The following is a 17,424-nucleotide window of genomic DNA, read 5'->3' on the forward strand; positions in this document are numbered from 1 at the left end:
AGATAGTAGTATTAATTAGGATCTAAATGGTGACACTAGTTTGAGGAATTGTTCAGAAAAAGTTAAGGAATTTTATCTTGGTTACATCATTTACACAAAAGTGTAATTTGAAGAATTTCAGTCACATCATTTGGTTAAATAATATTTTACTATTTTCAATGATTTTATTATTCTATTTTAATAAATTATAAATACTTTAATATTAGAAATAACAATTTTCATAATTTTGATTAGTTTGCATAATAATTATATAAAAATTAGTTAACTATTCCACTACAAGAAAACATCATATTTTTCTACAAAATTTCCTACAAAAAATTTGGTAGGAAAAATTTCCAACCAAAATCTTACCTTATTTTGACGAAAAGTAACTATCGTAGGAAGAAAGGAGATAATTTCATACGAAAATACTATGTGAATACTTGAGATGGATTTAAAAAAAAAAATCAAATGAATTTTAAATTAAAAGCTAATTCATCTACTCCATTTACACAAACAAAATTCACTTGATAAATTTTCACTCTACTAAACACAAATATAACCTTTTTCGTTAGGCCAAAATATAAAATTATACAGTATATAGTCCAATAATTATTTTGTTTTCTTATTGCAGTATTCATTCCGGTTTTTTTTACTTGTCGTTCTAGAGCTTTGTACACAAATTAAGAAAATAAATCAATGTTCTATTATATCTTTTTTTAATATATTTTTTAATTTTTTTATTGATCAAAACATCAAAATAGTTGAGATAAAATTAGTATTTTTATCAAATATATATATTGGAAACTTAAAATGATAATTATTAGAAAATAAAATTTTTATTTTAAAATAACAACTAAAAAACCAGAGATATTACTTTTTGGATAAAACTTGTGTGACAGGAGAAAAGGAACATACAACGAGGCAGTCCATCCTAAGAAAATGAGATCCGTTAATATTAATTAAATTTTCAATGAAATAATCATGAGCGTTGTTTACGATAAAACAGAGGGTTCAAACTACAAAAAATATACTCTTCTTTCTTTTAATATAAAAACAATGGCTGCACCAATGTCTTAACTGCCACATTCTTCTTCTTGGTAAACATTTCACTATAAACCGAACCGACCTTATAGTATAAGTAACGTATGAAATTTATAAGCAGACAGATCCCACAAAGCCATCTAAACTATTTATAAACTATACTATCTATTATATTTATATGATATAGTATTTTTCTATAAAATTCTAAAAGCTACGGTTCATTGAACAAGATCTACGACATAGAATAGAGGTAGAGCAACTAACCCAAAAAATCATTTCTCTTACTCCGTTACTCGTGTCATCTTAGTTCACGCGGCTCGAGATAATGTAGCTCTTTGTAATTTTCTCTGTTTAAGGAAATATAGAACGACCTTTACGCGCTCTCGCAACGCGTGAGCCACCTTAACGTAATCCGTAGCTGTATACTCCCACTATAACGAAGAACTAATCATGTATAGTGGAGTATTAATTAAACTGTCTCCAAAGATTACACAAGGTCGATAAACTATAACCATCAATTTTAGTGACCAGTCAGTGGTCTTGATGACAATCATAAACTTTGATGTTTTAAAGGAAAGAACAAATAAACCAAAGGTAGAAGACATCACTACTAGAAGAATAGTTGTGTATAGTTACGATTTTATTTGTAAATATAACATATTTTTTGTAGCAATAAAATATTTATTATTAATTTACCACAAAATAATTTAGTAATTATTTGGTTGTAGCAAATTTTCCATCCGTCGCTAATTGTGGTAATTTGCTACCAATTTGATGCATCATTAACTAGGGTTGTAGTTTTGTTTCCACTATAAATCTATAATCTCAATTTTGGTTGACACTTGACACTGTTATTTTTTCCACGATTTAATTTTTTTTTTTCCACGATTAATGGCTAAACCATCAGCTACTTTGTTGCCGGTACAAGAAACATGAACGAAAAATTCTCTACGATCTAATCTTCACAGAGTTGAATGTCACCAATCAAGTGTTCCTTCGAGGTTAACCTTGACAAGTTGACAGTGTACAAGATCAAAACTAGTGCCTGGTTATTTTTTACATTCACCCCAGAGTCCATTATTATCTATCAATTCTTGTTTTAATTAGTTTTGAACTACCTGAAAACATTCAACAACTACTGTTCAGAAGTTCTGTTATAAAAAACAACTATTCCTGATTTCGGTTCGACATTACTGGTTATAATAATATAGTGTAATGATGATTCGATAACAGATTGTAATCAAATATATTACTACTAACTACATCTCTGTCATTTTTTGCATGCATCCGGATCTGTGAAAATTCATTTAATTTCTTCATAGTGGTAAAATTTTAACATATTCATTATATATAAAAAAGATAAGAGATAAAACGAAGTCAATTAAAATAAAACCTAGAAGACGATACTAGCTAGTAATTACAAATTGCGTACTAGAGATATACTACTAAGTACTAATTAATACCACTAACTGCAAGCGAACCATAGTTGCGAAACATAGTAGAACGAAAGAGAGAGGGTAGTTAAGAGCTTTAATCCGGTGCGAAGCCGGGGGTACGAGCTAGTTCAAACGAAGCTCAAGAGAAGCGCAAGGGTCTCTACCATGACAATCACGACCGTCCAGTTGGCCATACTTCCAGCTGGCACCATTTATGTGATCTTCACCATGCATAGGGAAGAGAGGAAGCGTACGTCGATGTTCCAGATAAGCATCGCCACCACATTCTTCTTCTTCCTGATGACCGTCTAGACCAAACGGAGGTTTTGGTCTATCGAAGAAGTTGTAAGGTGCTGATGAGTAATGATGATTATGATCCATGTTTGCCGTCCATCCTCCACCTACGTTGTTGTAATTCATAGAACAGTCTTGTTCCTTCACCCAAAAAAATTCAGTTCCATTAAATTCATATATGTAGGATATATATTATTTGAAATAAATGACTTATTGTTTGGTACGTACCATAGATCCATAGATATGGCTACTTGAGTAGCCATTAGAAGCATTAACAGCACCACATTCAGTAACTGAGCTTGCATGATTTAAATTCCCTTCAAACAAATATACGTACCAGTAAGCATATAAATTTTGATTCCACACCATACAATATATACAAAGAAAATGAAGAAAGAGACATAAAATTTGTGATTTTTCTATACTGACCAAAATCCCTAATTTCGTTACAAATCACAAATAAAATTAAAATCACGTGAGTCTAGTTTCCATTACACAACAAAGAAACCGTTCTTTAGATGCAAATCAGGTTTGCCCCAATCAAGATCCATAACTTCACTTATACGTCATTACATATACATATAATCTTCTTGGGTTTGGTTATTTTTACTAATTCATATAACTAGTTCATAGTAATATATATTTAATTGACATAGTTAATTAAAAAATCATCTGAATAGCATTTTAAAAATCTTCTCAACAATTTTTAACATGTTATATACATCCATATATCTATCAGTCATATATGTAGATCTTGTTAGGTTTTTTTTTTGCTAGTTTATGTCATAGGTGTGGTGTAAATGTTTCATAATTAGTAATGCGCTTTGACGAATAAAAGTATCTTAATAAATTCCTAAAATAAAAGCATATATAAGAAATTTAGTCACCGTTATTGAAGCTGGGATATGACTTGTTCTGATGATAGAGATGATGCTCTTGGTTAAGTTTAACGTTGACGGAGTTCGCAGGTCTCTGCATGGGAACGCCATGATGATGGTGAAGTAGAGGGAGATGTTGATGATAATGATCATTAGCCATCATAACCGAGTTGGGAGATGAAGACGGTGTGGTCATGGTTGTGCCGTTGAATCTCTTCTTCTGACGCTCACGAGCCTTGTGGTTCTGGAACCAGTAAAAGACGTTCTTGCCCTCGATCTTTCCGAACTGTCGCAGCCTAGCAGTGATCTTCTGGATCTGATCTGCTGCTGGTGAACGGATTCCACTATTGTAGTAAAGCTCTTTGAGCATTTTGATCTGCTCCATCGTTGGTGTCCACCTCGTGCTGGTTTGGCGACAAGTGTAACCACCAGAACCGGACTTGTTGTTGTTGCCGCTTTCTTGGTCGGCTTGATGGTGATGATGCTGATGCTGCGGTGGCTCCATGTGTTTTGATTCTGACTTTTGTTCACAAAGGAGATAAGATAATTACTAGAGAGGAAGAAGAGAATGATATTGAGAAAGATAGAAGCTTTACTTTAGCAAGAAAACAACTTGGTGAAGAGATTTTAGGTTTTGTGTGAGAGAGAAGATATATATATATAGAGAGAGTAAGGTGTTGAGTTATTATATATACATAGATGGGGACCAAACAACTTTTTTGCAATATTCTAGAAAATCAGTTATTCAAAAGTATTATTCTTTTAAGCAAGTAGATTTCATTTTCATTCATAAAAAACTCTATATATTTACAATTCATTTAATAAGGAATTGTCATACATGATATTTGTTATAGTTATTAGTATTAGAGAAAAGAAAAGTGTCCTCGTCACTTATAAATGGCCTATCATTACGAGACTAGAGAGGCTTATATATCAGTTAATATACAAAATGTGTATATTAGAAAGAAATACATGTTCCTTTGAATATTTAACATCCGAATAAGTTGTTATGTTTGGAAGAAAATTCTTACTTTGAATATCTATTTCTCTTTTTAAAATATGTATCAAAAAAGAGAAGCGAAACTCTAATTCATTTTCGATATACTTTAGAATTACGTATATCATCATCGATACCATGCATTAACAACTTAATAATATGAACTTGTGTTAAGCATTTCTATAACTCATGATCATGTCAATGAATGAATTGTATTCTTCTTGAACAAGAAAAAATCATGAACAGATCATGAAACTATGCTCTTGAGAGTTTCTTAAATTATTTTAGTGTCAATAATAATGTATTTATTTGTAATAAAAAAATATATGTTGTGGGGGATCGAATCAGAGGATATCTGGTGGAGAAGGATTGAAAGGGACAGAGAAGTTAGAAATAAACATGAAAATGGAAAGGGACAAAGAAGGGAATTAGAAAGGTGAGGGCATCATCGGTATTTACTTAGACGAAAAACCCAAACTACTCTTCTTTGTTTTTCAATTTCTCTGTCTCTTCTCAATTATTACTCACCAGCTTTTTATTATGTTATCTGTCTACGTTGAAAGATATTACCCCCATACACACACAATTTAAACATAAAAAATCTAAAACATCCATGTGAATTCTTGTGACTTGTATCGTAGGAATGAAAGAAAATAAAATGAATTCTGTTTGATAATTCTTTACTGCAAGTTCTTTCTTTATCCTCTCTATATACTAAATTATGTTTTTTTTTTTTAAATACATTAGTTTATCTCGATTACAATGTGTAGAACAATTGTGACGACTGGTGTAGTTACCGAAATGTTAAATATGTAATTCATTCATTTCTAGTTATATTTACTAACCAGTACTAGTTGTTGGTTAGTAAATATGACTTTTGTTATTGAAAAGGAACAATACCCAACTTTCGCATAGTCTTATTGTTCTACGTAACAGCCATACAAATAAAAGATATATATGTAGAGATTTTCAATGTGTACTTTTTGAAGAATTATACAAATTTCATAAAAGCTATTATAGTTTTATATGGGGAATGGCCCTAAAGATACGGCCGATAAGAATTATGCAAATAAAATGAAAATTTTAAAATCGGATCAACAAAAAGTTGTTTGGCTATTAGATAGTATACTTGTTTATATAGCCCCTCATGATTTCTCGGATTCATGAGCAACACAACGTGCAAAAACGTACCCGGAATATAAAAAAAAAAACTTTTTACGAAATCTAAATCTTAGAATCTTTGAGGTAGTTCCCCTAACAAGACCACTTGATCGAACCTACATAAACTCAGTTTCACAAAAAAAATTGGTAACTAAACAGTGTTTTGTTAGACTAATGGATTCCTTATTTATATCCGAGAATAGGTTTGTAATGTCTTTTGGCATTTCTTCTATCGAATCAACGGTCCACGATTTTTATTCAACTTCTGCTCTCTGTATATATACTCGGGGATTATTCCCACCAAGTCACCAAACAATATACTAACTAACACACAAATAAATTATTTATATATCTAATTGTATTTGAATAAGTTACCCACTATAAGAGTGGCAAGAGCTCATTTCTTTGAATGTTTCATCTAATATCTCCTCAAGCTATAGTTTTATTTGGTATCAATGTTAACATTAGAACCGAACTTTTTCTTTTATATCTCCAGTTGGATCGTGAATGTATTTTGACAAGAAAGAAAGAATGTCTTGTTACTCTAGCTACATGCGTATATACTGATGTATATACAAGTAACTACATGAACATAAGGTCACATTTACATAGTGGTTGCTACGTAGAATAAGAGATTTCACATATAGGCCCTTTGATTTATAAACTCTTATGAGTACGTACGGTAACGAGCATGCAGTGAGAAACAGAGGATCTTAATTTACGCATCACGATCTTTTCATTGTCGTAAAGTACTGAGTGTTGAAGAGGGCAGAGGGCTAAAGACTCAGAGCTTTTGTAAACTAACGTCTACGTGGCCCCTAAAGCCACTCTTCTTTATTGCAGAGAGATTTCATTTTCATTTAGGGCATCATTAGTTTCAGTTTGTACTTTTGCCCTAATTTCATGAAAATGTTTTTTTTTTTAATAAATGATGATTTCATGAAAATGTTTACAATTAGTTTTATTATTTCTTAGTATAAAATAATTGGTTTCCCGGAAATTAATGGGGGGAAAAATAGGGCTTGGAACATGCATGGTCCCCTATACGATCCGAGCCTTATATTCAGTCTGTCATATGTTATTCGCTATTTACACCATACGTTACACTGTTTATATTTAGAGTACTTATTGAAACTCTTATTAGTTCTCAAATATTCATAACTATATTATAAGGCATTTTACACACACACACACACATATATATATATATATTTATTTATGCAATTTTATATTTTAATTCATATAGGCTGTTTGCTATTTTTAATAAATATAATTAGATGTAATTAACGATGCATGCCTGAAATTATATAACTATTTTGTTGAAATTAAAAAAGAAGTTAAAACTACTATACACTTGAATTTAAGCTATTAAATATACGTGAAAATTTTATATGACATTTCCATGTTTAACTCCCATGTGGTTTTGCAGTAGAAGTTCTTAATTCACGTACGTGGTAGAGAAAAAAACCTATTATAAACAAACATACATATATATCTATATATATATGTAAAAAAAAAAACACATATAATACGAGAGTGTAATATATATAAATAATTCACATACTACAGAAAAAATGAAAACTATTTGTTGCGAATTTTTTCTTGGTTATCACATGTACATGTAAAGGTGTAAAATAATCAATTAGATCTCATAGTAGTACTAAACTAATAAGAGAATTTTAGTCTTTTATTGAAATCAAAACAACAAGTCTTTAACAAAAACATCATCATCATTATTTTTTCTTAAACTCTTTGATTACTATATTTTTTGTTTCTATGCTTGACTGAATACCAAAAACATTTATAATTCAATATTTATAAAACAATATATACAGAGAGAGGGAGAAGAGTAAGAGTGGTAATGGTGCAGAAGGAATTTCATTGTCGAAGTAAGAGCACGCTCTTCGATAACGTAAATGCAATGCAAGCAATAAATGAAGTGAATTCATGAGAATTAGTATCATCATCATCATCATCATCATCATCATACACACCTTCATCATCATCACCTATCTTCATTCAAACACACACATCGTACGTGAATATGGATGAAACAATCATGATATGCTCTTATATATACATGAACATTGTAAATAAGAGTGTATCATATATATGCATGCTCTAAAGCCGTTACATATGATTTAGAATATGGAATATTACATCATATAAACGGGAAATGTCTCTTGTTGTAAGCTTCTTGTTTTGGATAGAAAAGAGTACCTTTCACCTACAACTGCACCAGTTAACATTGGTGGTTGTGACTATTTATTATACTTCTCTCTATCTTTCTCTCACTGTCGATTTATTGATTATACGGCGTGAGAAATTGCATAGAATATTCAACGCACATGACGTTACCTATATTATTTTCTTATACGTTGATACATATATTGGTAATTTCCAACCGTAGAATTGTCTTTCGTATAAATTCTGCATAAACTTTTAACCATTTAGTAGTGACGTCGTTTTCTTCATTCCATTGTTACTGAAACCATTTAACATTATGGTGATGTGCCACCACCAATTAAAACCGCATCTCTTCTAATATTGTTATAATAAATATGGGTCTGATTGGTAATGTATCTAAAGATGTACAAAAAAGTTGTAAGCTGGAGTTGTAAGCTTTTACAGAATAGTGCAAAATTGTAAGAAAAAGTTATACATGAAAACGGTACAAAAAAGCTGAGAGTAAAGTTTTTAATAAAATGTTTAGTAAAACTTTTGTGATTGGTAAAAATATAAAGGGTGTACATTTATACCGCTTTGTTTGTGGTTACCAATCACACCCTATATATACCCACGGCCACTAGTGATTTTCTGCATCTAAGATAGTGATCCTATAATACAATTTTTCTATGGAAAAATGTAAAAAAAAAAAAAGATGAATGGAAAAAAATGAATTACTTGAAACTTGAAACACAGATTTTTGTTTATACATATAATAGAAAAAGGTTGATAGATATGATTATTATATTACGTCGGTGCATGTACATTTTTTTCTAAGAAGGAATAGGATAAGAAGAGTGAAAGAAAAAGCAAAGTGTTAGTTTCCTAGAAAGTTAGAGAAGAGTACTCATTGCTTCGACTGAGATAAAGATGAAAATATGAGGAGAGAGATTTGTTTTCACTTCATTAATGATTAATCTTTTCATTAGAAGCATTAATAATTAATTGATTGGAGGATTTTCTAGATGAAATGAAATTAATTACCGATTGAAGGATTTTAGATAAAAAAATCCTAAAATTCAAATTCCCTTACAAATATCTTAAGTTCCTTGATTAATAATACTCAGAAATACATATTTACAAAAAAAAAGTATATAGTGTTTTTACTTTAGGTGAGTTTTTTTAAAATGTCTCCCAAGGAACAAAGCGTTGTCGCTGCCTGCAGGTTCAAGTCATGAGGGAAGAACCTGCAGGTTCTGTTCATCTTCCTCCTCCTGTTATGCCTATTGTCGCTGCCTCAGTTGAGTCTGGTGTGTCTTTACCCCGAGCTAGGAGCCTTCCTTCTTGTAACTCTCAGTCGGATTTTCCTACCTCTGAGTCTGATTTGTTTCATGTGACTAAAAGATCCATTATTCAGCCATTAGTCTCCGACTTTGCTTCACAAGCATCTTCGCAGCACGTTACTACTTCACAGTTTGCTGCAGAGGAGGAAGCTATTAAAGTGAATCAAACTCTTCTTCGCGCTCGCCTAGCTGACTTGGACTCTGGGTTCTCTCCGGCTCTCTCTGCCAAAGCAAAGAAAAGAGCTAGGAGAAATTTGCGTCAAAAAGTTCTATTGTCTCTTTCAGGACAGTCTGGTTCAAGCTCTTCTACTCAGCCTTCCTCTCTTCAGCATGAGTCTGTTCATATCATTCCCAGTTCGGTTTCTATTGGGAGTTCGCCTGTGCGAACTACCCCCTTATCTCAAGCCTAAGTTAGTGTCACTTCAACCTTTTGCTGTATATATGAAGTGTTTTTGCTGGAATGTAAGAGGCCTTAATGGCAGTGCAAGACATTTAGCAGTTAAACGATGGCTAAGCTCTAATCGGCCTTTACTAGGAGCTTTTTTGGAAACTCATGTGAGGGAGCCTAATATATCGGATATTATAAATAATGTTTCTCCGGGTTGGAGATTTGATGTCAACTATTCTCTCACTGCGGATGATGGTCGTATTGTTTTGGTTTGGGATCCTTCTCTTCAGGTGGTAACGTATAAAAAATCAGACCAGCTTTTGTTATGTGGTGTTTTCAACCCCGCCACCAATACTTCTTTTTCTGTGGCTTTTATCTACGCCAGGAATACAATCATTGCAAGGAGGCCACTCTGGGACCTTATAAGAGAGCTTGCAGATTCCTCTCTTCTTCAGCAGTCTCCTTGGTTGCTGTTGGGTGACTTTAATCAAGTTTTATCATCTAATGAAGCTTTTTCCATTTCTCCACCAGTGTTCTCTCTTCTTGGTATGGAAGAGTTTCATGACTGTCTCTTGGAAAGTAATTTGTCAGATTTACCAAGTCGAGGGTGTCTTTATACTTGGTCCAACCGATGTCCTGCAAACCCAATTGCGAGGAAGCTTGATAGGGCAATCTCTAATGATAAGTGGGTCACTTCCTTTCCTGATTCAAATGCACTCTTTGAGGCTCCTGGAGCCTCGGATCATTCACCTTGCTTGGTTTCACTCACGGAATCTGTTTCCAGACGTAAAACTCCATTCAAATTTTTCAAATTTGTTACCTTTCACCCAGATTATGCTTTGTTGCTCCAACTAGCGTGGCAGAAGCCCATTGTTCAGTCCTCACCTATGCACTCTCTTTATCAGCGTCTGAGAGAAGCAAAAATTTGCTGCAAATCTATCAATCATGGTAGTTTCAGTAACATTCAATCTCGAACAAAGGAAGCTTTTGAGGAATTAGAGAGGATCCAGCGACAAGTTCTTCTTCATCCTTCTCAGGTTCTTTTTGAGGAAGAGAAACTTGCTAGGGAATCATGGCTTCGTTTTTCTTTGGCTGAGGAAACATTTTTAAGACTGAAATCCAGAATCCGATGGTTAGATGTGGGTGATGTTAATAGTAGTTTCTTTCACAAATCAGTTCAAGCAAATCAATCGCGTAATGCTATTGTTTTCCTTCGAGATGAGCTAAATGAGAGAATTGTGGATCCTGCTCTTCTTAAGAACATGGCACTACATTATTATCAGGATCTACTTGGGACTTCTAATAGCCATGTTTCTCCTTATTCGGTTTCACATCTTCAAAGTCTGCACTCTTTTAGGTGTTCCAGTTCTCTTGCCTTACAGTTATCAGCGATTCCGACTTCTGAGGAAATCAGAGCAGCAGTATTTTCTATGAAAAGGGATAAAGCTCCGGGGCCTGATGGGTTTTCTGTGGATTTCTTTATTACTTCATGGGAGCTAGTGGGAGAGGATCTCATTGCCGCGGTAAAAGATTTTTTTATATCTTCTTCTCTTCCTAGACAAGCAAACGCAACTATCATATCTCTTGTCCCAAAGAAGCCTGAGGCAGAGCGCTTATCCGAATATCGGCCTGTTTCACTTTGTAATACAGTTTACAAAGTAATCTCTCGGATTCTCAATTTTCGACTCAAGCTTTTTCTGCCGGATGCAGTGCAATATAATCAAGTGGGTTTTGTGAAAGGAAGGATGCTCTGTGAAAATGTTCTTCTTGCCTCCGAGTTAGTTTCAGATTTTCACAAGGATGGTGCTACAACTCGAGGCTGCCTACAAATTGACCTCACCAAAGCTTTTGATAACTTGGATTGGTCATTTGTTCTCAACATCCTGCATGCTTTTGAATTACCTGTGGTCTTTATCAATTGGATAAAAGCATGTATTTCCACCCCATTCTACTCAGTATCATTTAATGGGGAATTGGTAGGGTTCTTTCCGGGCAAGAAGGGGTTAAGACAAGGAGATCCAATTTCCTCTTCATTGTTTGTGTTGGCTATGGACTTCTTATCTAAACTTCTAGACATAGCAGCTGCTGAAGGTTCTATTCGCAAGCATCCTCTCTGTATGGACCCTATTGTCACTCATCTCAGCTTCGCAGATGATGTTCTCATTTTCTTTGATGGTTCAGAGTACTCTTTGCACGGTATTTTGGATGTTTTGAGAGAGTTTCATGTTGCTTCGGGTTTGGATGTCAACCTGAGTAAGTCATGTCTTTTTCTTGATGGGAATAACTTGACCATGTCTAGAATTCTTGCTGCTAGATTTGGTCTAACTCAGGGTTCTCTTCCAGTAAGGTATCTCGGTCTACCTCTATTACCACACAAACTGAAACCGCTTGATTATCAGCCTCTTATTGACAGGATCAAAGCTAGAATTTCCTCATGGAAAGTCAGGCATCTATCTTTTGCTGGAAGACTCCAGTTAATACAATCAGTTTTGTACAGCATCATCAATTTTTGGGCTGCGGTTTTTCCACTTCCCAAAGGTTGCTTGGATAAACTTGAGCAAATCTGCAGTGCTTTTTTGTGGACAGGTGCTCCTAACTCTGCTAGAGGTGCCAAAGTTTCTTGGGATTCAGTCTGCACTCCAAAGAGAGAAGGAGGCTTGGGTCTTCGAAAGCTGCAAGATTCTAATGTTGTGTTTGGTCTAAAGTTGATATGGTTATTGTTTGCTGGTGGAGGTTCTCTTTGGGTTTCATGGATTCACAAGGTCATAATTAGAGGAAGACTATTCTGGGATACAGATTTTCAGAATTCTGGAAGCTGGATTTGGAAGAGGTTGGTCAAGCTACGCTCTCTAGCTAGACCTCACATTTCCTGTCATGTGCAATCAGGTTCTTTAGCATTGTTCTGGCATGATAATTGGACTGGTCTTGGCCCTTTAATTGATTTAACAGGTGTAAATGGTCCCATGGTTACTGGAATTCCTTCAACAAATTCTGTCTCTCAGGCCATTTCAAATGGCTCTTGGCTTTTGCCTCGTGGAAGACATCCACTTTTACTTCTTTTGCGGGCTTGTTTACCACCAACTCCACCAGAACTTTCTCCAACAGATTCAGATTATTTTTTGTGGCGTAACTCACATAATGATACGCCAGGATTTTTCTCATCTTCTAAAACTTGGGCCAGCCTGCATCCTCGTTCAACAGTTCAAGTTCCGTGGTTTAAGTCTGTTTGGTTTAGCCAAAGAATTCCTAAGCACACATTTATTCTCTGGGTGATTCTTCGGGATAGACTAACAACAAGGGATCGACTTAGGAGTTGGGGTCTAAGTGTGCCGGGTCAGTGTCTCCTTTGTTCCTCAGCTATGGAATCGAAACAACACCTTTTCTTTGACTGTGTTTTTAGCAAGGAAGTGTGGACTGCTTTCTTCGTGCATCATAATCTCTCTCCCCCGTCTCTTTTTGATGATATTGTGCAATGGGTTAGATCTCCTACGTCTAATGCCATGCTCAATGTAATCTATAAACTGATTTTCCAAGCCGCTATTTACTTCATTTGGAAAGAGAGAAATTCAAGACTTCACACTAGCAATGCAAAATCGGCAGCTATTTTGGTCAAAGAGATACAGCTCATCATTCGTGCTAAGTTACTTGGTCTGGATCGAAAAAATGTGTTTTTGCATTCTTCAGTGGCAGCACCACCTCAGCAACTTCATGATACTTATCTCTCCGCATGGTTTCAGTTCATACAACCTTAGCATGAAGCTTGTCCTTCTTCTTGGGTTTGGGTTTGGTTTTTAGCCGTAACTTGCTCTGTCTTCTCTTCAATTTCTACTTTAACTCTTTCACCTACTGGGTTTTTTTTCTCTTCAGTTCATCTTTTAGATCGATATTGTATTTTAAATGTTGTTCCTTGGAGAAAGAAGATGAATAAAGGTATTATTATTAAAAAAAAAAAAAAAAAAAAAAACAAAGCGTTCAGAAAAATGTTTACAAAATTCTGCTATAAATAAAATAACACAGCTTTTAAAAAATCAGGGTTCTGTTATTTGGAATGATAAATGGTCAAGATCAATTGAACAGAAGACAGATCAATACATCGTGATGGGCTAATATGAAAAGGTGTTTTGTATGCACATAGACACACAAACACACACATCCCTTTTATCCAAATCAACAACAACACATCAAAGCTGCTTTTTTTTTTTTTTTTTGGCTTTCCTCTTCTTACGGGTAATCATTTCCTCATCGTTCTCTCCCCTTCTCTCACTCCCCTATCAAACCCAACATATAATAGTTAACCTAGAAATTTCATTCTTTGTTTTGTATTTATAAAACATAATTGGAAAATTTTAGTTTTAAACTACGGGTTTTAACAAACTGATTGATTACTTACTAAACCCCACAAACATAATGACCAATCATCTATTTTATATACGAAATTTAGAAAAATTGTGGCGGTAATCTAATTTTGGATATTTAAATTCTAAGTTGCATGAAATCGGAAATGAGTATGTTTAAAAACGTGGAAACGAATTTTACAAAAGATGACAACTAAAGTTAAATTACTTTTATGTCAAGAAAAAGGGTATGATACATTGTTAGAAGAAAGTAGGAAAATGGTAGAAAAGGGAATTGAACGAATAGGGATTTGAGATGAGAAGATCATTCCATATCTCATATACAACACATCGACGCTTTTCATTGATATAAAGTGTCATACTCAAATAGAGCACAAAGCCTTTTTCTTCTCTCTTTCTATTGATTTTAAGAAAGTGATCCCTAAACCCACGTGTTCTTTCATTATTTCTTTTTCTTCGATTCTTCCATTTTAATTATGTATCCGGTAAAAAAATCGTAAAAGATTAAAAAAAGACTCGATAAGTGGTGATCCCTCAAAAATCAGATTACCAAACGCCTCATTCATATAAGTCACTCGTGTTCGAAAGATTTGAGTAAACGATAAGTGGTGTTCCCTCAAAATTTTGAAAAACGCATTCGTACTATTTGTTATTGAAACAATATTCACAAAAAAACATATATAAATGTAGTATGATAACTTGGTCAAATCAATCATCGATTACTAATACTATATTATATATATATATGCTCTCGTAGATCGAAACTCTTTAGTCACATCAGTTGGAAAACTGTATGGGAAAAAAACATAAAGCTAAACAAACCACAGAACAATTCACACTAAACCACAAATCATACTGTAATATACATTATACAATTTCAGAAACTAACAAATACGTAGACACAAAAATAAATAAAATACCCAGACATAAGATTGTCTGAAAAAAAAAAAAAAACTCAGGACGTTATGTTAATATGTTGTACAAATTTTATATTTATGTGGAAAAATGGTTAATTAATGAAAAGAATCCATAAAAAACTTGAGATCCAGAAGTTGAAGAATGTAACCTTAGTTTCTACTAGAACGTGGCTGCCCTCTTCTCTGGCTTGATGGCCAGTCTCCAGATTCATTATGTTCACTGCTTCTCTCAGCATTATAGTAACCTCTTGAGTCATAACTACTGCCTCCTCCTCTACGTCCATGTCCTCTTCGGTTTGTGCCGTTATGGCTGTTTGATCCCGAGGACCTTACAGAAGAACCAGAGCGGTTCAGCTCTAATGCTAGTGGCTCGATATCTTGCAAATCAGGCTCTGGGGTGAACCAAACCGGGCGTTTCGACTCATCCACTTTCCTAAATGTGATTGATATCCTGTTGAAAATAAACGGTAAGAAACCACTTATATGAGGATACTGATGTTTGCTCATATAAGGAATTGTGATGCAACAAAATATATTTCAAACCTTTTTGTAGGAACTGCAGGTACACAATGCTTAGCTACATCAGCTCCATTTCCATTTAACACCAGAACTGATCTGAAATTTATCCAAATATCAATGTCTTTGTTTTCATACTATTGGACAAGGGATGGCGAAAAGTTTTGGTATTGGAAATTCTTACAGAACTTGCTTACCCCACAGGAAGCGGTATTGAGTACGAACCCGAGAATTCACCAGCACCCTCGACTCTCAGGTTTGAGCCAAAGAGGATATCACATTCACTGAGGAAAGAGATGGTGCAGAATGGACGGAGAAAGTCATGGTTGTCTATGTGAGGAGGTATGCAGTCATCTTCGTCATAGATGTTGACAATGCAGCTATCAGGAACACAAGTTGGAGGCAGAACATGCCATTGAATCAACCTTCTAATGATTACTTTGAAAAGATGAGGTAATGGATCCACTTCTTCACGTTTAAGGATACCAGGTGGGTTTCCAGCTCTATCCTATCAACACATAACAAGGTTGAACTCTTCATTCCTTTTGTTAGAATGAAACAGATAAAACGAGTTATACGTACTATAGCGTAGTTGTAACAGCAGCCAAATTGAATAGTCTCACGTCCTTTGCCTCTCATATACTTTTTTGGAGCAGTAAATGTGCGCTCTACAGAAGAGAGAACAAGACAAGTTTCAGATTCGAATGTAGGTCAAATTAAGATAAAGAGCAATTTCCAGATCCAAACCAAGAAGCTACCTTTAAGTTCTCCTCTTCGACCCTTCTCTTGAAGTTGATACACTAAATCAACAATCCGTTTCTGCTCCACTGCGCTAAAAACACCAGTGTGCAACTCAAGTCCCTCAAGCACGTTAATGATCTTTCCCTTAACTCTCTCCAAGCAAATGAAATCCTTCTTTCTCCTCACATGCATCAGCCTAAGATTCTCTCTCTGATCTCTAGAAAACTTAGGCTTCTGAGGAGTCTTCATCGAACTCGAATCAAAACCTTTCCTACCCTAATCCCTCTGCTCCTCCTCCTCATCCTCGTCATCCTCTAACTCATCCTCCTGTGTCATATCAGCCCAAGAAATTCGAGGGCTTGGTGTTTCAACAACAGCTGGTCGAGAGGGACGTACACTACTAGAAGCTTTAGAAAAGGAACCAGATACAATTCCACTCTCGTTCCAACTACCTAACGAATGGTTATCACAGTCTTCGACGTTTTCAAAATCTTCATTAGACTTCCCATCATAATTATCATCCACATTGTTACTTGTTCTCAATACTGAACAAGAACCAGCTTTACACTCTCCATCAACTTTGTCTGCGTTACTAAAATATTCTACACAAAAGGAAACATGATTCCTCATAAGCAACAACTTACACATAATTCACAAAATTAGAAAACATAAAACTGTGAATTCCTAACAAATAAACAACAGCTACTCTATAAGCCTTCCTATTTGTTCCAATTACCAAAACCCTAAATTTGGCAACCTTATCATTTAACAGAACAAGCAATCAAAAAAAGCAGAATCAAGTAAGTACGGGTGACAAAGAACATCTCTGGCTTCCTCCTATACAGACAATTTCAATTTCGCCATGAAACGCTATCCTAGGAAAGAGTTGAGAATCCATTTACCTGGGTCAAGAGAGCGGATTCGATTGGAGAGAAGGTGATTACAGTCCTTGCATAGATCTTTAGATAAGAATGGTAGCCAATTCGTCAAAAACTCCGAAGCGATCTTAAGTTCCGACGGCTGGTACTGCCGGAGAAATGGGTCTTCTTCCATCTTTTTTTTTCTCTGGCTCGATTCCGATCGTACAATCGTACTGAAGATTTCTAAGTCCACACGATTTGAAATCGAGCCAGGGAATGATTCTTCTGTGATTGTATTAGCTCACTTTGTAATTTGTAAATTCAAGAAACCAAACAAGGGTAATCTCGG

At 34.6% G+C, this 17,424-nt stretch overlaps 3 protein-coding genes across 4 annotated transcripts; 1 reads left to right on the forward strand and 2 right to left on the reverse strand.

Moving 5' to 3' along the window:
- Window positions 1–2,315: 2,315 nt before the first annotated feature.
- LOC104699632 (protein WUSCHEL-like) lies at window positions 2,316–4,263 on the reverse strand. Its single transcript, XM_010414975.3, has 3 exons — window positions 3,641–4,263; window positions 2,982–3,070; window positions 2,316–2,894 (listed from the first exon to the last, which is right to left on the reverse strand). Exons 1-3 carry the CDS (start codon window positions 4,134–4,136, stop codon window positions 2,583–2,585), a joined length of 897 nt encoding a protein of 298 aa, XP_010413277.2. The 5' UTR covers window positions 4,137–4,263; the 3' UTR covers window positions 2,316–2,582.
- Window positions 4,264–9,189: 4,926 nt separating this feature from the next.
- On the forward strand, window positions 9,190–11,091 carry LOC147950261 (uncharacterized). Its single transcript, XM_087512687.1, has 3 exons — window positions 9,190–9,657; window positions 9,746–11,027; window positions 11,069–11,091. Exons 1-3 carry the CDS (start codon window positions 9,190–9,192, stop codon window positions 11,089–11,091), a joined length of 1,773 nt encoding a protein of 590 aa, XP_087368813.1.
- A 3,763-nt stretch (window positions 11,092–14,854) lies between these two features.
- LOC104699625 (RNA demethylase ALKBH9B) lies at window positions 14,855–17,389 on the reverse strand. Of its 2 annotated transcripts, XM_087461103.1 has the most exons (6): window positions 17,118–17,389; window positions 16,233–16,817; window positions 16,057–16,142; window positions 15,672–15,982; window positions 15,502–15,573; window positions 14,855–15,409 (listed from the first exon to the last, which is right to left on the reverse strand). In XM_087461103.1, exons 2-6 carry the CDS (start codon window positions 16,462–16,464, stop codon window positions 15,109–15,111), a joined length of 1,002 nt encoding a protein of 333 aa, XP_087317229.1. In that variant the 5' UTR covers window positions 16,465–16,817; window positions 17,118–17,389; the 3' UTR covers window positions 14,855–15,108. The 2 variants fall into 2 exon arrangements, with proteins under 2 accessions (XP_087317229.1, XP_087317231.1); XM_087461105.1 differs by lacking the exon at window positions 17,118–17,389 and having other exon boundaries at window positions 16,233–16,833.
- Window positions 17,390–17,424: the final 35 nt, after the last annotated feature.

Source organism: Camelina sativa, chromosome 1, assembly GCF_030686135.1.
Source record: "Camelina sativa cultivar CO46 ecotype springtype chromosome 1, ASM3068613v1".
Lineage (NCBI taxonomy): Eukaryota > Viridiplantae > Streptophyta > Magnoliopsida > Brassicales > Brassicaceae > Camelina > Camelina sativa.

Bases quoted from the DNA above. Each gene is read 5' to 3' on its own strand.
- LOC104699632 (XM_010414975.3), bottom strand. From the start codon at position 4,136: ATGGAGCCACCGCAGCATCAGCATCATCACCATCAAGCCGACCAAGAA. The intron at 3,071-3,640 runs GTGACTAAATTT...ATTTGTTTGAAG, and splicing joins ATATCCCAGCTTCAATAACG to GGAATTTAAATCATGCAAGC. The intron at 2,895-2,981 runs GTACGTACCAAA...TTTTGGGTGAAG, and splicing joins GCCATATCTATGGATCTATG to GAACAAGACTGTTCTATGAA.
- LOC104699625 (XM_087461103.1), bottom strand. From the start codon at position 16,464: ATGAAGACTCCTCAGAAGCCTAAGTTTTCTAGAGATCAGAGAGAGAAT. The intron at 16,143-16,232 runs GTAGCTTCTTGG...TCTCTTCTGTAG, and splicing joins TCGAAGAGGAGAACTTAAAG to AGCGCACATTTACTGCTCCA. The intron at 15,410-15,501 runs GTTTGAAATATA...TATTTTCAACAG, and splicing joins CCTGCAGTTCCTACAAAAAG to GATATCAATCACATTTAGGA.
- LOC147950261 (XM_087512687.1), top strand. From the start codon at position 9,190: ATGAGGGAAGAACCTGCAGGTTCTGTTCATCTTCCTCCTCCTGTTATG. The intron at 9,658-9,745 runs GTTTCTATTGGG...GTATATATGAAG, and splicing joins TTCATATCATTCCCAGTTCG to TGTTTTTGCTGGAATGTAAG. The intron at 11,028-11,068 runs GTCTGCACTCTT...CTTGCCTTACAG, and splicing joins TTCGGTTTCACATCTTCAAA to TTATCAGCGATTCCGACTTC.